The following is an 18,102-nucleotide window of genomic DNA, read 5'->3' as shown; positions in this document are numbered from 1 at the left end:
GTATCCAGAGCTTAGCTACCAGCGGAGCTAACTGGTAGATTAGACTCTTGCCGTATCCGGTCGGCAAAACAGCAAAAACGTCCTTCTTGCAAAGGAAAGATTCAAGCGGCGTCTTCTGTTCCTCTTTTAGAGAAAAAGCCAAGTCTAACTCGTTCATTGTAGCGGCCAAAGCCGTTTCAAACAACTGGTGTTCATCCGTTGCCATCTTGCAATGTTTACTGACTGATTCCGGACTTCGTCGTCGCAGCGCTGTCGCCATCTGTTTAGCTCGCCTCTGGCCCGCCTATATCAGATACACCGATGTGATTGGTGTAGCTCGGTTCCAAAGGTGTAGGTAATGAGCATCATTACTGATTGCCAGAGTGACTCGCTGAGCAAATTCAAATTGTGCTCTCACGAGAACTCTGGATTTCCAGGGTAGCATGTACACACTGTCACTTTACGTCCAATAAAAGTGCCTTTTTTGCCACTGACAGGCTCAGATGTGTATTGGAATGTTTTTGCCATCCCAGCATCGAGCGCCGCCAGTGAAAGAGACGTCTCCTTCACTGGATTTGTAATTCAAGAACAGAGAACCCAGCTTAATGTGAGTGACAATAGCCTGTGTGTGTTTAATTATCGGTGCAGGTTGGGTGGCAGGACTTTTGTTAACGGATGTGGCTTTGACACGGGTTTTCAAAAATGGACCCATGCAGGACCAGTGTTAATTTCGTTGACAAAAACTATAGCAATGATGATGGTCATCAACAACTTTTTTTCCATGACAAAAACAAGACAAAGTAAAACTAAAATTAGATCTTGATAATAAAAACTAAGACAAAATCTATACTTCATTTACGCTGATGAGACGAGACGTGACGAAAATCTGTGCTTGTTATCTTAAAATGCCGCATGAGCAACAGGCTGGTAAACTCCAGTAAATAGTCTGCACCAGGCTGTTTCAGTAGCCAGCAGAAACAGCCTGACTGGAGCAGCGTCAGCCGTTGTGAGTTGTGAGCTGTAATTCAGCAGTAAGTAATCAGCCGTGTGTGTCTGACTGTGGATGGTGGAGCTGCTGAATGGATTTGTGGAGTTTGTTAGTTGCAGCGGTGGCTGTTAGCAGCTAGCTCTGCTCACAGCCTGCTGCCGCCGGACTTCACAGCTTCACCCCGCAGGACTTTTAAGGTGGAACGGTAACTTGTAATGTTACTCAATGCATGAGTTGATGACGTGAATCCATCAGCACACCTTAAATTTCACTGTGACAACTTTGACCATCACTTTAGGTTTTATATGACACACACTTTTAGTACTGAGTGGATCTTCAAGTGTTTATATATATTTATTTCGGCCGGGTTATGTGAACTGCATATATTCTAATCCTCACTCTGAGAAGAGAAAAAAAAAAGCGTCGTAGATCGTCGTTCCTGTGGGCTCCAGCAACACTAAACCCCTGAGCTTGCCTGAGAAGGACTAAATACACAAAGCTGCTATTTTTAAATATCCCATGGAGAGAGACTCTCACTGCAGCCTGTTGTATTTTGTTCTGAAAATGTGGGCGTGCAGCCTCGTTCTGTGGACGATAAACCAGGTGCAGACTGATAAAGGAGGAAATACAGCGAGTGCTGGACGGAGCAGTGAGTGACAACAACCCCGCCCACATTTAAGAGGACTGTCTGTGGTGGAAACACTAGGGTCTAGGTACCATGTCTGAAGGGTTACTGCTGGCTCCAAAGGTACCATACTGAAAGTGTTTGACTTTTGACACGTTGCCTCCTGTTACCTTTGCAAGCCCTCCGGTGAGAGATGGACTTGGTCATGTCCCTGTAGTATCCCTCCTTGCAGTAATGGCAGTGGCGTCCCGCCGTGTTGTGACGACAGTTGAGACATACGCCGCCGCTCCTCCGTCCTGACAGCTTGTACAGCTCCATGTTGAAACGACAGCGGCGGGCGTGCAGGTTACAGTGGCAGGCTGTGGAGAGACAGAGAGAAAGAAATTCAGCCGTGACATTTTGCAGATCAGCTCGTCGTAATGCCTTTAAGTGAAATAATACGTCCACCACTCAGATTTAAACAGTCCCATGTGGCAGAGCATGAAAACCATGTAACTCCAGTTGTGCAGATTTTCATGTTTTCACTCCAGTTGCGTGGTTACATCGTCCCCTGTCAGTTGAGAAACTCCAAACTCGTGAAACCAAATGCAGTGTCATCAGGCCAAAAAAACACTGATGTTGTTCTAAGCTCCTGAAAAGCTGACATTTTGGAAACATGAGCTTGTTATCTGACAGCGATGAACTCAGCTCAGTGTCTACAGAGCTTCTAATTTGCACCGCAGTCAGTCGAGATCCTGAGAAAATGCATTTACTCAACAGACACGACAAAGTCTCAATCTTCTGGTATGAGTTTGTCATTTTGAGAAACAGGTTATTGGAACAGATGGTGTGGCTCGGCCTGCGCTGGTCTGGCCTCAGAATAATGGAGCCTCTAAAAGAAACGTCCTGAGCTCGCTTGGCCACCTGCTTGTGAATTTAACCTCTGAACCCCTGTGATGTCAGGCAAGAAAACTTTCTTCCGCTCTCCCACACATCTGAGAGGCTGCTGATTTATTGTCATTGCTATTTTCACTCGTTAATATTGACCCCAAAGTTCTTATTTCTCACGCACTGACGCACTGCCATGATTTCAGGCCTCCTTTATGGAACCCCAAAGTGGTCAACATTAGATAAATGAGACATAAATTAAATAACCACATGACTGAATTTTGTAAAATCTATAAATGTAACAGGGTCAGTTATACAGCAGGACGATGTGTAACAAAGTCAAATGTACATTAACATCAGCATTAAGTATTATAATTACTCAAAATTTGTTTATTCGATTTATACTTGTGTGGCAGACCCTACACACGTAGCCTATGCCATTGTGAGCATTTATACTTGTGCGGTGGTTCATTCAAAACACACATTAAACACACATTAAACATGTCTTAATAGAGACAATGTCAAACACAAGTACACAAATCAGCTTCACTATAACTCGCAGCATTCACAGACAAACACTTGTCTTTATCTGGACGCATTTTCCCCACAAATACAACATGCTAACGTTATTAGCACAAGCCTATGGCATTTTACATTGTATAAATTAGCCTAGCGACTAGCAGAGATCTCCTCTGCTCATATGAAGCCAGGATAAATCACACACAAGACTTAAAATGCTATTTTAGTGGAGGCTTTATTGTCTTCACAATTTATTGTTTCTTATCTGTGAAATTAAAGTAACTACAAGCTTCGTTTCCACTGAGGGAAATGGTTTCAGCTTACAGAAACAGACAGGAGGTCTGCAGCGTCGCTGCGACGTGTAGCTACATTTCTGGGGAGGTGCACGTCAGGTTACGGCGTAGGGTCTACGTCGACACAGAGCAAGTTTATTTTATTTTATTTATTTTTGTGTCTCTTATTTGCTTCCATACATTTTGAAATAAAATTTAATTCCAATAAAAATTAAGTTTTAATGTCTTAAATTATGTCACAAATTACGGTTTAATTTATATGTTACATACAATTCATTAATGTGATATTGGACACTGTAGGACTCTGTATTCTCTTCTGTCATCCTCTTGTTAGTGATGTTTTACCTTTTAGGTCACTTTTTTCCTTCATTAGGCTCAGGGCTTAGAGTCAGGCACGTAACATTCACATGAGCCGCCCTCACGGTCCCTCACATTTCGGTAATCTCTCCATCAATGCGCCAGTCTTAATGTTATTACAGAGAGATGCTGGAGATAAGACTGTCACATATGCTCCACGTTCATCAGTGGGCTGAATCACGTACAAACTAACTCACACCTGCCATCAGGGACTGGAGCTGGCAGGTGGTTGGGATTCAGAAACACTCCTTCTGAATGGGGGGTCCAGACGCACACACACACACACACACACACACACACACACACACACACACACACACACACGCAGAGGTGTTTGGCAGCTGTCACAGGCTTATCTCCCACACCACCCTCCCCGGGGCTGATCCAACACACACTGCACTGAGCTTTGAAGAACACACACACACACACACACACACACACACACACACTCCCTCCTCCCTTTCCCTCTCACTCTTTACTGCTTTCTTATCCCAGATGTTATCTCCACTTAAGGGAAGTGTGAGGGGAAAATGCAGCGGGCCTTTTTTCATGAATAGGAAATGGATTGCTCTTAGTTTTGGGTGCTGAAGAAAGCCGATGCTGGTACTGTACTTTCATCTTCCAAAATATTCAGACACAGATGTGTTTATTGTAACACTGCAGCCGTCACTTCAAAGAACACAATTACTTTTTAAAAGACAAAACAGAGACAAAAAATCCAAAGCAGGCTATGCGTCATAATTTATATCTTGTGTTTTAATCCAGCACAAGCAAATCAGTAAAGTCTGTGAGTCTTTGGGGTAAATTGATCCGAGTGTGTCTCTGCTGAGACTCTCACAGATGTAAAAATGTACTTTTCTCACATGTGTGTGTGAGAGCGTCATGAGATTAATAAGCGCTATCTCCACAGCTGTCCCCAGGCCCTTCTAATGAGCGCTGTGCTATCTCATCCACACATCCTCGCTCTGCTCACACACTTGTTGTCCAGCAGGGACAACAGCTTGAGCGCTGATAAGCCGTGTTTAGAGCAACAGGCTCCAAATGCCCCTCGCAACATCTGTCGCACGTTTGCCAGATAACTGAAGTACGTGTGCCATGGGAAGTTGAGGTAACAGGTAAAACTTTTTTGTTCTTCAATAGTTTGGGCTTCATATAAAGAAACAAACCTAATCGCCAGAAAAAATTGGCATTGCACGTTTCTACAAATCATGGATACGAAACATTTGTATGTTATGTGCGGGATACTTTGAAGCTTTAAGTTTTAACAACTCTGTGATGAACATTATGCAGGAAGACATTATATTATGGCTTAAAATACCCTGTTTTAGCGGCACTATCCCAGCTGGAAAAACTGTGACGTCTCTGTAAAAAACAACTGCTTGTAATGCAACACCTGACAGGAAACGCAGCAATGTTTAGTTAAAAAACAACCAATTTTCATGGTGCTATCTCCCCTGGAAAAATGATGATGGGTCACTAAAAAAACACCCACATTTTCGGGGTACAAACTGCTGGAAAAACAGCAGTGAGTCGCTAAAAAACAACCACATCTTGGGGCTAAAAAGCTGAAGGTAAAACAGTCATGGGTCGCCAAAAGATATTCACATTTTTGGGCTTAAAAAACAGGAACAGGTTCCTAAAAAAACATATGTGAGGGCTAAAATACTGCTGGAAAACTAGCAACAAGTCGCTAAAAAACACCCACATTTTCGGGCTAAAAAGCTGATGGAAAACAGTCATGGGTTGCCAAAAAACACCCATGTTTTTGTGCTAAAATGGCACACGAAAAAACATCCAGAGGTCGCTAAGAAATACACACATTTAAGGGCTAAAACCCTGCTTGAAAAAGAGCCACACATTGCTAAAAACACTCTAATTTGCAGGATAAAAAAAACACTGGAAAGCAGCAAGGAGTCACTAAAAAAACAACCACGTCTTGGGGGGCTTAAAACCCTGAACACCAGCCACAGGTTGCTAAAAAACATGAATGTTTGGGGGCTAAAAAGCCGCAAATGTGCCATGGATCACTAAAAAAACACCTACATTTTAGAGATAAAAACCGCTGGAAAAGCGCCAATGGGTTGCCAAAAAACACCCATGTTTTGGGGGCCATAAAAGCCGCTGGAAAACCTGCGATAAGTCATTAAAAAACACGTATGAGGGCTAAAAGTTGCAGTAAACACAGGAACAGGTCCCTGAAAAAACACCCTTATTTTGGGGCCTTAAGAGCTGCTGGAAACGCAGCAACGACTCACTAAACACAACTGAGTTTTGTTGTTGTGATAGTGGCGTAACCAAGCAGAAAACACAGCAACGTCTCGGTGAAAGTGTGCACCCCACATAGGCTGATCCTCCTGCAGCGTTTGGGTTCAGTTCCAACCTGTGGCACTTTGCTGTGTGTCATGCCCAATATCTTTATCTTTGTTTTCCTGCACTAAAAAAACCTATTGCTTTTTATGGCACTATGTCCACTGGAAAAACAGCAACAGGTCACTAAGAAAACCGTCACATACAGAGGCTTCAGCAACAGAAAATCTAAGGAGACATATGTCACAGTAGTTGTTATGAAACAGCAACAAGTGCTTCTGACCAAAATAAATTACAATACATATAATTTAGTCACGAATGTCTCAAATCTTAGTTTTCTAGTAAAATCCCAAATATAACATGTGTTTTATAAAGGACAGTTTGCTGTAAATCAGCTGCTCACTGTGATTGTGCGCTGGACATCAGAGGAACAAGGTGTCTTTTCTGGGTCTGCTTTCATTTGGTTTCAAGGGCCCACTTAGAGCTATGCTATTCCAATCTATTTATGTTCAAGTGCCATCTATCAAGCTTAGTGAAGGAAGCGCTCGTGGTGGGTGTGCATATTGCATGGAAATTACGCATCCCACTGCTCGGCGGAGGCGGTTTTTCGCTCCGTCTGCAGAGGAGAGCGCACTTCAGAAACAATCAAACGTCTGTACATGATGATGTGTAATGAAATTTGGTTATGGATGGTTTGAAGAACTCAGCGCCGCGGCAGCAGCAGATGTTTACCAACGCTGTCAACAGGTGTCAGATGTTTAACCATACAGACTGAAGAATGCTCCGCTCCTTCAGAGACGGAGAAAGATGGAATTCCTGCACAATTGTTGTTTATTCAGGACCAATTACTCTCTGGCTGCGTATAATCCTGAGCAGTCACTCACATGGTGAGCGCATGACGTGTGCCAGATCAAACAGGGTTCATCACCGCCTGTGATCTGAGGAAAAGACAACACTCGGCCCCTTAACAGATTACAGAGCCATATTTTCCTGACAACAGTTGGTTTAGTGGTTCAGAGACACGCACACATGCAGAAACTGTTCCTGTTGAGTTAGACAGCATCTTGTGTTTCTGTAAGGAGGGTACATCTCTCTCTCACACACACATGCTGTTGAAGCTACATTACATACACTTGATTCAAGGTCTCACTGCATATGGAGATTATGCAATGCTTGTATAACACCTGTATTAAATATGTGGGTGATGTTGCAGGAGTGTCAGAAGAGTTCATTAATATCCATGAAGTGGCTGTGCGTTTTTTTATTTTGCTGTATTTAAAAAACAGTTCATGCTTCAAATTACAACTGACGGATTATGGTGTAAGTATTTAGCAAATTCAGGAAACTGCTGTTCCGTGCTTTGTAGTGGGGGTGGGCAATATGGCTCTGAAATAATATCACAATATTTCAGAGTATTTTTGACGATATGACAAATAAGTAAAATAAAAAAATATATGAATAATTTAAGAACACAGAATTGCAGCGAAATCAGTGACATAGTTTCACAGTTTGCTTCAAATCTTCAGTAAAAACTAAAATGATGTTTCATTTCTTTAGTTTGTGCAACAACAGTAACTCAAGAGTGAGATTCACATTCTGTCACAATATTAATAGTTCAACAAATTACACNTCCTGTGTGACTGATGTATTATTATATATGATATTATTATATTATTGGAAGACTGAAGTAGCAGTGTACGAGCAGCGTGTTTCTGCTGTAGCAGCTCCAGGTGGAGACAGCTTTAATTATGTTATATACAGTTGGATAGTTTAGTCCAGTGGTTTCCACCTGAGGGGTCAGAAGAAGAAGAAACTTAATTCTGATACACAACTCTGTTTTCAGTAGGGGTGGGGGATATGGCCCTGAAATAATATCATGATATTTCGTTGTATATTTGCGATAACAATATTCTTGACGATATGACAAATTAGTAAAAAATATTTTATTATTGATTTAAGAACATTGAATTGCAACAAAATAAGTGATCTAATTTTGCTCCTCTTTTTGGAACCACCAAGGAGTCGGGAATAATTTCGCTTTCAGCCATGCTTGTTGTTGCCGTGGGTAACAGTGTGACGTCAACATGTCAACAAGTTGAAATATCGCGAGTATCACGATATGAATTTTTCATATGATATTAAAAATTATACCGGTGTCATCGTGAAGGAGATGATATGGCACACCACTAGTTTGTAGTGTTTTATCACCAACCCAATCACGTGGTGATATTGTATTCATCTTTTACTTTATACATAATTCATTTTTTAGCATTGTGGTCTCACAGCAAGAAGGTTCCTGGTTCAAACCCTGTGATGGGCGAGCCCTTCTGTGTGGAGTTTGCATGTTCTCCCTGTGTCAGCGTGGGTTTCCTCCAGGTGCTCCAGCTTCCTCCCACAGTCCAAAGACATGCAGGTTAATTGGTGACTCTAAATTGTCCATAGGTGTGAATGTGAGTGTGAATGGTTGTCTGTCTCTATGTGTCAGCCCTGTGATAGTCTGGTGACCTGTCTCCGCAACCCCCAACAGGAAGTGGTAACATAAAATGAATGAATGAAATGAATCTTTGCAAAGACACATTTTAATACGACTCTTGGTACTACAATAATAAAATCAGTTGCTTTTTCGGTCCGCCAGATGGTGCTGATGGTTTTTTTATGTTCATCAAAACAAAGATGGAGGCACTGGAGAAATAAATTAGAAACGCACTGTCTGCATTTAACTCAAACATCTGGACTTATTTTGGATTTCTTAACACAGAAGGAGGACTTGGATATTACACATGCGATTTCCAGCAGTGTCATATGAGAATAAAATACTCCGGGAACACAAACATGAGGGCTCACCTCACACTCCAGCATCCAGAGATAGTGTTAGCTGCTGACGGCCAAGCTAACGCTAATCCCGCTCCCAGAAAAACCAACCAACACTGGACACACTTAGCTCGACAAAACTACCATCCAACTGTGAGAGAGCCAAGAATGGAACACCGTCCATCACCTACTTCATGTGCAAAGACCTGCGTCCATACAGCGTTGTTGAAAACTTTGTGTTACATGCTAAAAACACTTCATCCCTTTCAATAACAGCAAGAATACTAATATACTTGGCTATATTTTGTTTGTTTGTCTTGTCTGTATTCCTGTTTCCATCTTCCTCAACATATGCATCACCTGCTCATAATTATTCAATAGGTTATTAAAAATACACTTTATTTATTTTCTTGTACTTACATATTTGTCCTGGTATAAAACCCCTGCAGTACACACTCTGTACATACGAATTCATTAGACTGTAATTTGTGAGTTACCAAAAAAAAAAGAAAAGGAGAATAATAACGGAGCTTTGGTCGGTGAAGTCATGGAGAAATCTTTTGCTTGTATTCCTCGCTGATCAGGCAACGATTAAGTCAGTGATTATTATGTTTTATTCTCTGGAAGCAGCTCCTCTGTAGGATTATAAAGACATCACTGAGAGCCACTGATCACATCATATTCCATAAAAAAAGATGGCACAAATATATCATTATAATCCTGGAAGGCTGAGCGTAAATCATAAATGATTTCTGCTGTGAAGGTTTTAATAAATCGCTGTCATAAATAGAGTTTTATAGTAAAGTGGTATCAGCTGCCACAGCTATAAAAGGCCGCACTGAGACTCATCTTTATTGAAGCCAACGCTCCGACAAACAGGCGTTTCTGTCACACAGCGTGCGTGGACTTTCTCTGATGAAGCGCGTTTGCCTCGGTAATGCACAAACATAAAAAGCGAGCGTTGCGATCCGTCACCCCTCAGCTGCCTCCAGGCCGGCTTCCACCGAGAGCCACGTTTCCCACAATAAATATTTCGATCACACATCACTGCAGCAGCTGTGATTTTGATGAGGGCGCGGACGACAACAAAGGACTTCTGCAACAAGCCCTCCAGATGATGAAGCCTTTTACAAGTTTCCGGACTGCTTTTCATGATTTCACTCAAGGCACCAAAAAAAAAATGTAAACAGTGAAAGAAAAACAGTCGGAGCTGTCACGGGGAGATTTGTATCTCACACAGAACGGAGCAGGTTTACGCAATGACCTTTGAGGGCCGCTTCATCAATAGCAACCCCGTCACCTTGGTGTCACATAAACAAATACAGCATCGAAACATGCGAGCCAACATGAGAATGATTTAAAGACCCTCTTTGATCAAGTCTAACAGAGATGGCACAGCTAAGACAAACAACAGAGCTGGAACATGAGGAGTTAGTATATGTGACGTGGTTTTAATGAGACACAAATTAGAGGCAGGAGGACGTTTGAAAAATGAGAATACTGGGTTCAGTTTGCTGCACCTGCCTCTGTGCGGACGAAGGGAGCTGGTGCCAGAGCTTTGCAGGCTTTGTAGACGTCATTCTGTCATTGCATTTCAGATTTCCTCCGTTGTTCCTCTAAGACAACAAATGATGGTTCCTGTTTTTCCTGGCTGACGGTGAGCATGAAATTTAGTTGCTGCACTCTGGCCATTAGTTCACAGTTTGAGTTCATAGTTATTACTGAAGTCAGGAGCAGAGACATGACGGGAGCAGCTGTGTAGCTACAGGAATCAACTTTTACTCTACGGCTACAGCTAACCAGTGGCAAGTAAATAACAAGTGAAGGTTAAAGCTAATCTACAGCCGCAAACATTTTTTTACTAGTTGCATTCAATTAAGAAAAAAGACAGTGCAGTGTCGCTTCATATTTGGCAACCTGCAAAATGTTTTCTCTTTGATCTGGGCCTTAAGATGCAGTTCCTTTAATGGCCACTAGATGGGGGCTTCCCAAAACAACCCAGACTCTATTGTCTAGAAGAGCCCCCAACTTTTCTGCTGAAAGACAAAGTTAAGAATCTTTCCACAAGACGTTTGGACTTCAAGAGACAAACAATGCGTGTGTCAAGGGTTGCTGATGTACCATTGGTGATTTCACACATCTGTTCCTTTACAATATCGGACATTTGGAAAAAGTGCAGACCAGATGCAGCGAGCGTTAACCACAAACTTTAAGGCTCCAAAACATCCTCTCAGAAGCCTTTACGTGACATGATTTCAATTTCTTTTTCCAACAGGAACCATTATCAGTGTCAACTTCAGAAGTGATATCAAGGCCAAAGGCTAACAGAGCAGTTTAGCTGCATCTGTCTGGCTGTATCAGGACAGATGCTATCAATCTAATGATGCCATCATGGCCAATTTGGCAGCGACACCTCTGTTCCCTGTGGGGAATTGTGTCCGCTCTGCTACCATAACAGCACACAGAGAAACATAATGAGCCATCACTCAGCTCACCTTTCACCTCTGAGGAGCTGCCAAACCACAAGAGAGTGCACTTTGTGCCCCGAGACCAGATAAGAGATGAAAAGGTAAAAGCTGAGCTAATGAATTGAGTTATCCCGAGATGAAAGGCTATCTGGAGCCATCTCCGTCTTCTACTTCACCCAGGTCTGAGCACGTTCCTGCATCTGATCGTCACTGTGTGTGTGTGTGTCCAGGTTTAGCCTGAGTGTGGTTATAAACTGATCTTATTGTTTCAGCCATGTGTCAGATGCTACAAGCCAGAGGTTATTATTTTATCATCATTTAGCTGAAACCAAAATCTTTTCCTAACCTTGTAAAACATTACATCTACACATAAGAACACAGCATATGATTCCACCTCATATGATTTAATCTCCTGCGTCCTGGACGTCAGAGGATATACACACAGTGTTTGAGGAGACCTCTGAGTTCAAGTCCCCGTGTTGGGTCCTTGAGAAGGACAATAAATACCTGTAGATAAGTTTGACCTCTGACCCCACAGGAATTTCCCTGCGTGCATATTAAGAGTAATCACCACCTCAGTCACTCAGTTCAGTTTATTCCAAAGAAAAAGTCTAATTTGTCAGACATAGCTTTGGTGGGAAACGTCCTTTAACACGTTCAGATCCTCCGACCATTCCAATGGACATAACTTTTCTAGGATGTCTAGATCTATCTCGGGGGTTTTGAACATACATAATATAAATGCAAAGTGTTTCAAAGCATCACTTTATTTATTAATATTGGGAATGGGCATTTTGAGAAATTTCCGTATCCGAGTTTTCGCACAGGTAGGAGGCTGGCACCGGAGCCAACCATCAAAGACAGCAACCTTAAAACAAAACACAGGGTGCAGCGCTGCGGCAACAGAAATGCTGTATCAACACCTAAGCAAAATTGTAGGTAGGGGTCAGGGTTAGTCTGCCTCTCTGTGCTGCTCAGACTGTAGAGATCAGCTGTGATACACAAGTTAAGCTTTACATAGTTTGCACTGCAGATTTATTTTGTTTATTTTGCTGAAGTTCTTTCAAATGTTACTTTAATGGCTGGTCACCACTCTGCCTGTAACGTTAGATCAAGTGATGCCTGACTGAAAACAAATGTTATCTGCAGCTGCACAGATCTGTCAACTTTAAATATAGATTAGGGTCAATTTATACTTAAGTATATTCTGGTTATTTTTTTTTTACAAAGCAAAATAAAGTGATAACTCTAACAGGGGTCGGCAACTTTCCCTCAGAAGAGCCATTTTTGACCAAAATAATGATAAAAAAATAAATCTGTATGGAGCAGCAAAACATTTGAGCTTTATATGAAGGTAACACACCTATTAAGTCTCAATTAGCCTGTCAACATTATTTATAGCTCTAAATAAGCATTCATTAATATGTGTTAACACGAAGTGACCACTCTGCAGTGGACTCTTTATGATTATTGGTACTTTAACTTTGCAGCTTTGGTGGTAAAAGCAAACAAACCTGTTCACACCTTATTAAATACTTTATTTTACTCCGAGACGTTTCCTTTTTTTTGGATCTGGAATCTAAAGTTAGCCTGGCTAGGGAGTCTCAGGACTACATACTGCTGTTGAGTTTGGCAAAATGGAGAGGAAACGGTGCGAGACCACGGATGTATGACACACATTTTAGTTGATGAAAGGTTAAAACATTTTTCTAGTTTGGTGTACAGGCTACACATGTTTACAGTTGGAGAATGTAAATACTTATTTAGGTTTACAAAGATGAAAATTAAAATGTTAAATAAAGTTATTCTTTGACATAATCTTTTTTTTTTTTTGTCAAAGCCACAGGGAGCCACTGCAGAGGGACGAAAAAGCTGCATGTGGCTCTGAAGCCGCAGGTTGCCGACCGCTAATCTGTATATCGAATACATACTGAAGTCTAAACAAGTACTCGAGTACTAACGTGCCAGTGCCCATCCTTAATTGATATATGTTAACCATTAAAGGAAAATAATTTGGGTTAAGACCATTTATTGTCATATTTACTATTAGGTGTTCTTTTGTGTTTAGATTCTCCGTCCACTGGAATCAGACACAGAAAACATAACACAGTAAAGAATTTTAATCAAAAAATAATTTTACTAATGATTTATGAGTGCGTTAGGAGAAATCCACCATTACAAGATTTTATTTGTGTGTGTTTGTAACACATTGGGTTCTGAACGTAGGTATCATGGCATTACAGAGGTTTCTGAGGCGTTTGCAGCTCCTGTGCATTATAATTTATTTCTCTGAGGATTAATGAGGTCGTCTTTATGTCACCAGCTCTAAATTAGCAGCAGATTATTCAGTTGTAACTGTTGATTAATGGTTTCATGTACAGTGTGTGTGTGTATCTGTGTGAATGTGTGTTTTCCACGTGACACTCTGTCCCTCGTCTCTCTGCAGACTGCCACCCTCAGTGTGGGAATAAGTCTCTCCCCTGACTTGCACGCCTCGTCTCGCCATGCAGCATGCGGTGATGTCATGGGAGGCGTTCCTTTTCTTTACGAGTGCAGCTCTGTGATCTCTGGTGGAGATCAATTAGCTGAGCAATCAGCCCGCCCCGTGCTTTTGTGTGAGTAACTGCTCGTAAACCGTTCGGTTGCCTGGCGAACGGGGAATGCACTGCCTCAACATAAACAGCCACCCAAGTCAGCCTGGCCGAGGCAGCGTGGCGGGCTGCTCCTCAGCACGCTATACTGTATGTCATTAGGTAATGCAGTGTGACATCAGCTCACGCAATGCGCCATTAGCATTGTAACTTAAGATCAGTTGGTACTAATGTGTGTGGGTCACAGTAACGAGCTGTTAGTGGTGACGGAGAAGAACAGTAGTCCTCTCTAACAGGCTGTAATGATGAGGTTGATCTGCATCTACTGACTGTACACGATAAATACAACAAATTACAACATGTATCTGCCCTCAGTGTCACACTGTACGGTTTTATATTAGGTGCATTTGCAGGCAGTATTGTGAAACCTGTCACATCCCCTCTGCAGTATGTAAACTGGGACTAATCTGAACCATGACCTGTTTTACATACAAGAAAAAAGAGCTGACATTTTGTAGAAACAACATGTTGTAATTGTGCAATCAGTAATGACCGGAGTTATTCACTCTCCTCTCTAAACAGCCGCTGCTACGTGGTGCCAATGATAACACACCCTCTCTTATGAATAATAATGCATAATGGCCAGCATATCTCAGCCCATTTATCCTCTTGTTGCCGTGTTGGGAGCCGTCCAGGGGAGGCGGGAGTGGGCGTACTGCTGGTTCACTTTGCTGGAACGTATGCCGTGTAATTGCAACAATCTCGCCTGGGATCTTTGTTGCATGTCACCCGTTTTCTATCACCCATTCGTCTTGTCTTTGTATACTCTAAACTTGCTAATTAAAGCGCCAATGACGTGGAAAAATGGGAAGAAATAGGAGCAAGTGGGACAAAGGGAAACACAAAGGAGAGGGGAAAAGAGGAGCGTGTATTTCAGTGTCGGCTACGAGCTCATTTAGGTTTTCCTCAGATGTCCAGGGCTGTTCTCAGGCCTGTCTTACACCTGATCCTCCCCACATCAGCAGTGGTGTGTTTAAAGGTTCTGTTTGTAACTTTATACATGTATTAATCTTTTTTTAATGCCATTGGATGAACAGGTTGTAATGTAACTCAAAAACTGAGACCTTCTTGGTTGCGTACAACAGCCTGTGGACTGACTTCTGTGTAAAGAACTTGGGCCAATTTTTTTGTGGAACATACAAAGGATGTGAAGTTATGAGTGTTCCTGGGTACCTTGCATCTCTTCAGCTCAGTGTGCAACAGAGGCTGACGTTAGCTAAGAAATGGAGTCCACTATCATCAACAAACGACCAACAGAGTCCACACATGCTGTTTCTGTTTTATCCTCCTGAGACCTAAACTTTTGTTTGGTATGCATTTTTAATTTCTCCTAGCTATGTGGGATCAGTAGGACCCAGTAAGTATAAAAAACTAAAGACTGCCAACAATAATGAAGTCCCAATGTCCTCAAACGCGTATTTCCCAGTTAAGAGCGTCTCAGCTTGTTACTGTTGCTAAAATTGGTCAAATTTGTTGCCTTATCAAACTACAAACATTATTCATCACAAATAAACAAGATTCAACCATAAAATGTGACCAGGTTTTGGACTTTGTCCACTTTTGTGTCAGGATCAGTTGCAGACTGACTTGGCAGAGATGGCCGCCATCTTGTTTTTACATGGATTAGTGTATGGTGATCTTACTACCACTAGATGGCACAAGAAGTGTCCACGAACGAGGACAACAGGTCTGAGTTAAACAGAATGAAATATAACGCCAAGTAAACCTAAAATGTGATGTCCTCATATGAGTACACAGGGTCTCAGGAGGATATACATTTTGCTGCAGCAGCCCAGCAGAGATGGACTTTCACTTAGCGCCCCGTAGCAACTCAAATAGCAAAAGACCCAGTCCCAAAGGTCTTATCCTGGACTGCCCTGACCTGAGCAGCCTGGAGCATTTGTCACTCGGAGTGCCAATGTGCTCTAAAAGCAGAGTATGGTAATTGGAGAGCAGAGCTAAGAGTCGACTGTCATTCTACTCTGGGAGCTCTACTTCTCCATGTCTGCATACCACCTATAATAATATAATCAAAATTTGGAGTATAGTACACTTTGTTCTGTTTGTGTTACATGTTGTAAATGGTCATGGAAATTTCATGATATGTCCTTTAAAAGTCACAGAAAAGTTGTAAAACTTTGTCCATGAAAATGTGTAGGAACCCTGCTTGTGTATTACGACAAATGATATTAATTAAGCCAAAAATAAATGATGCAACGGTACAAAGTGCTCTCTACTCACCAAGAGCAATGCGGGGTGGCCAATGAGCTGTAAGGTTAGCCAGCTAGCTATAAAGCTACTTTAAATGGATCTGTAGTTGGTTGCTTTGTAGTGTCAGCTGTTAAAGTGATTTGCAAACGGAAAGCTCTTTAGTATCATAGAGCCAATGGTCCGAGTGAAATATAGGAGCATCACAGATAGTGATAGTGTGATTGTAATTTATTTTACAGCATTGTGTCGACATGATGACGCTCAGCCGTGGTCAGTCTCATCACTGTCAACAGGATGCTGACTGCAGTTCACCTTACGTCCTCAGTGACAGGGGTCACTAAAAACAAGGATTTTCTAAAGGTTACATCCAAAACTTTTTAACCTAACATTCAGCCAAACTGTGAATCATGTGACTTTATCAAACGTGAGGTTTGTTTCCTGACTGGAGGAAACAGGACTGGACTTAAAATGTCCAATTAAAACATAAAGCTGATGGATTGGTGGAGGAACATCCTGCTGTCGCTGGTTGGCAGGAGCTCGGGGCGTTGACTGGGGAATACTTCCTCTTTACTCTGTGTGTACGGTGTGTGTGTGTGTGTGTGTGTGTGTGTGTGTGTGTGCGTAAACAGACATGCAAGTGCGTCAGCAGCTACACACGCCTGCTGTGACTGTTGTTAAAATATTCTCCTGAGTAATAATCTCATAAAAGCTTATTAATTTCTGATGTATCTGTGTGTTTGTGTTTGATGCCCTGTATATTTTCATTAATGGACGGGAGTGCTCCCACAGTGTAGGTGTGGAAACATGCCGACTGGGCCGCTGCTCCTTTCCTTCCTCAAGTTTATTTCCTCAAGTTTATGGGAGAGGTGATGAAAAGGTCCACGGTCATTAAGCTCGATAAGCAAAATCTGTTCTCTCTGTTTCTGAGGGAAGTTTGGACTGTGTGTAGGTAGGTGCTCTGTATTAATACAAACAGGTTTTAAAGGATTAATCTTTCTCTGTGATGCCAGCTTAGTGACTTTCTCTTTAGATTTGGCAACTGATAAGACCTTTAGGTTATTTATATTTTAGTGGCTAATGACATATCAAGCAATGTTTGGGACAGCCCTTAACTTCTATCCTTAATGGGAGTCACCAGTATTTCTCAGACAATGTTCACTAATGTGGTTCTCTGTGTTCAGTGGGTGGGACAGGACATCAGCATGTTTAGTCGACCAGTTGCAAGCCAGACTGAGACATAAATGTGCGTACCTAATGGTCACTGATCCCCACTGTTTTTGTTCTAAACACTAACTTTAATTTTGTTGTGCCAAAAAAGACATCACTGTGAAAGTGATTTTATTCCATTGCATGGTCACCTCTCTAGTCATGATACTTAAGTTACAGAGTCTAGTCTGTCTAGTCCAATAAAGGCAAAAAGAAAACAGTCCTAAAAAAAATAAAAATAAAAAATGCTACTGCTAGTTACAGTCAGTTTAGTTTAACCTCTTTTTTGCTGAACTTTTTTTTTCTCGTTTTTTTGGCATAGTAGCTATAGTAAGTAAGTAAATTTATTTATATAGCACTTCTCACAGAGAGGACTCACAAAGTGCTTCACAAGATAAAATACAAAAAATACAATAACAGAAACAATGCAAAATACACAAAAACAAATAAGTAAAGTGCAGCGAAATACAGAGATGATACAATGGACAATTAATGGAACGCATGCCTAAACAGATGTGTTTTTAACTGCTTTTTAAAAATGTCCATGGAAGAGGCCGCTCTCAGCTCATGAGGTAGTGCATTCCACCATTTAGGTGCAACAGCCTTAAAGGCTCTATCACCTTTCGTCTTNACTGCTTTTTAAAAATGTCCATGGAAGAGGCCGCTCTCAGCTCATGAGGTAGTGCATTCCACCATTTAGGTGCAACAGCCTTAAAGGCTCTATCACCTTTCGTCTTTAATCTTGTGTGAGGGACAGTAAGTAGGTGGCCTTCAGCGGACCGCAGTGACCTGACAGGGCAGTGAAAGGACACCAGATCCG

The 18,102-nt window shown here is 41.8% G+C and overlaps 1 protein-coding gene across 3 annotated transcripts in view; it reads right to left on the bottom strand.

Moving 5' to 3' along the window:
• The window catches only part of ntn1b (netrin 1b), a 75,051-nt gene that overhangs the window by 30,154 nt on the left and 26,795 nt on the right, over positions 1-18,102 (bottom strand). For all 3 annotated transcript variants that reach the window (XM_050068994.1, XM_050068992.1, XM_050068993.1), the window contains exon 3: positions 1,763-1,951. In XM_050068994.1, coding sequence (XP_049924951.1) covers positions 1,763-1,951 — 189 coding nt within the window. The remainder of the gene's footprint in view (positions 1-1,762; positions 1,952-18,102) is intronic.

This window comes from Epinephelus moara, chromosome 18 (assembly GCF_006386435.1).
Source record: "Epinephelus moara isolate mb chromosome 18, YSFRI_EMoa_1.0, whole genome shotgun sequence".
In the NCBI taxonomy this organism is placed as follows: Eukaryota; Metazoa; Chordata; class Actinopteri; order Perciformes; family Serranidae; genus Epinephelus; species Epinephelus moara.
Note: the sequence above shows the minus strand (reverse complement) of the source record. Positions and strands in the feature narration are given on the sequence as shown.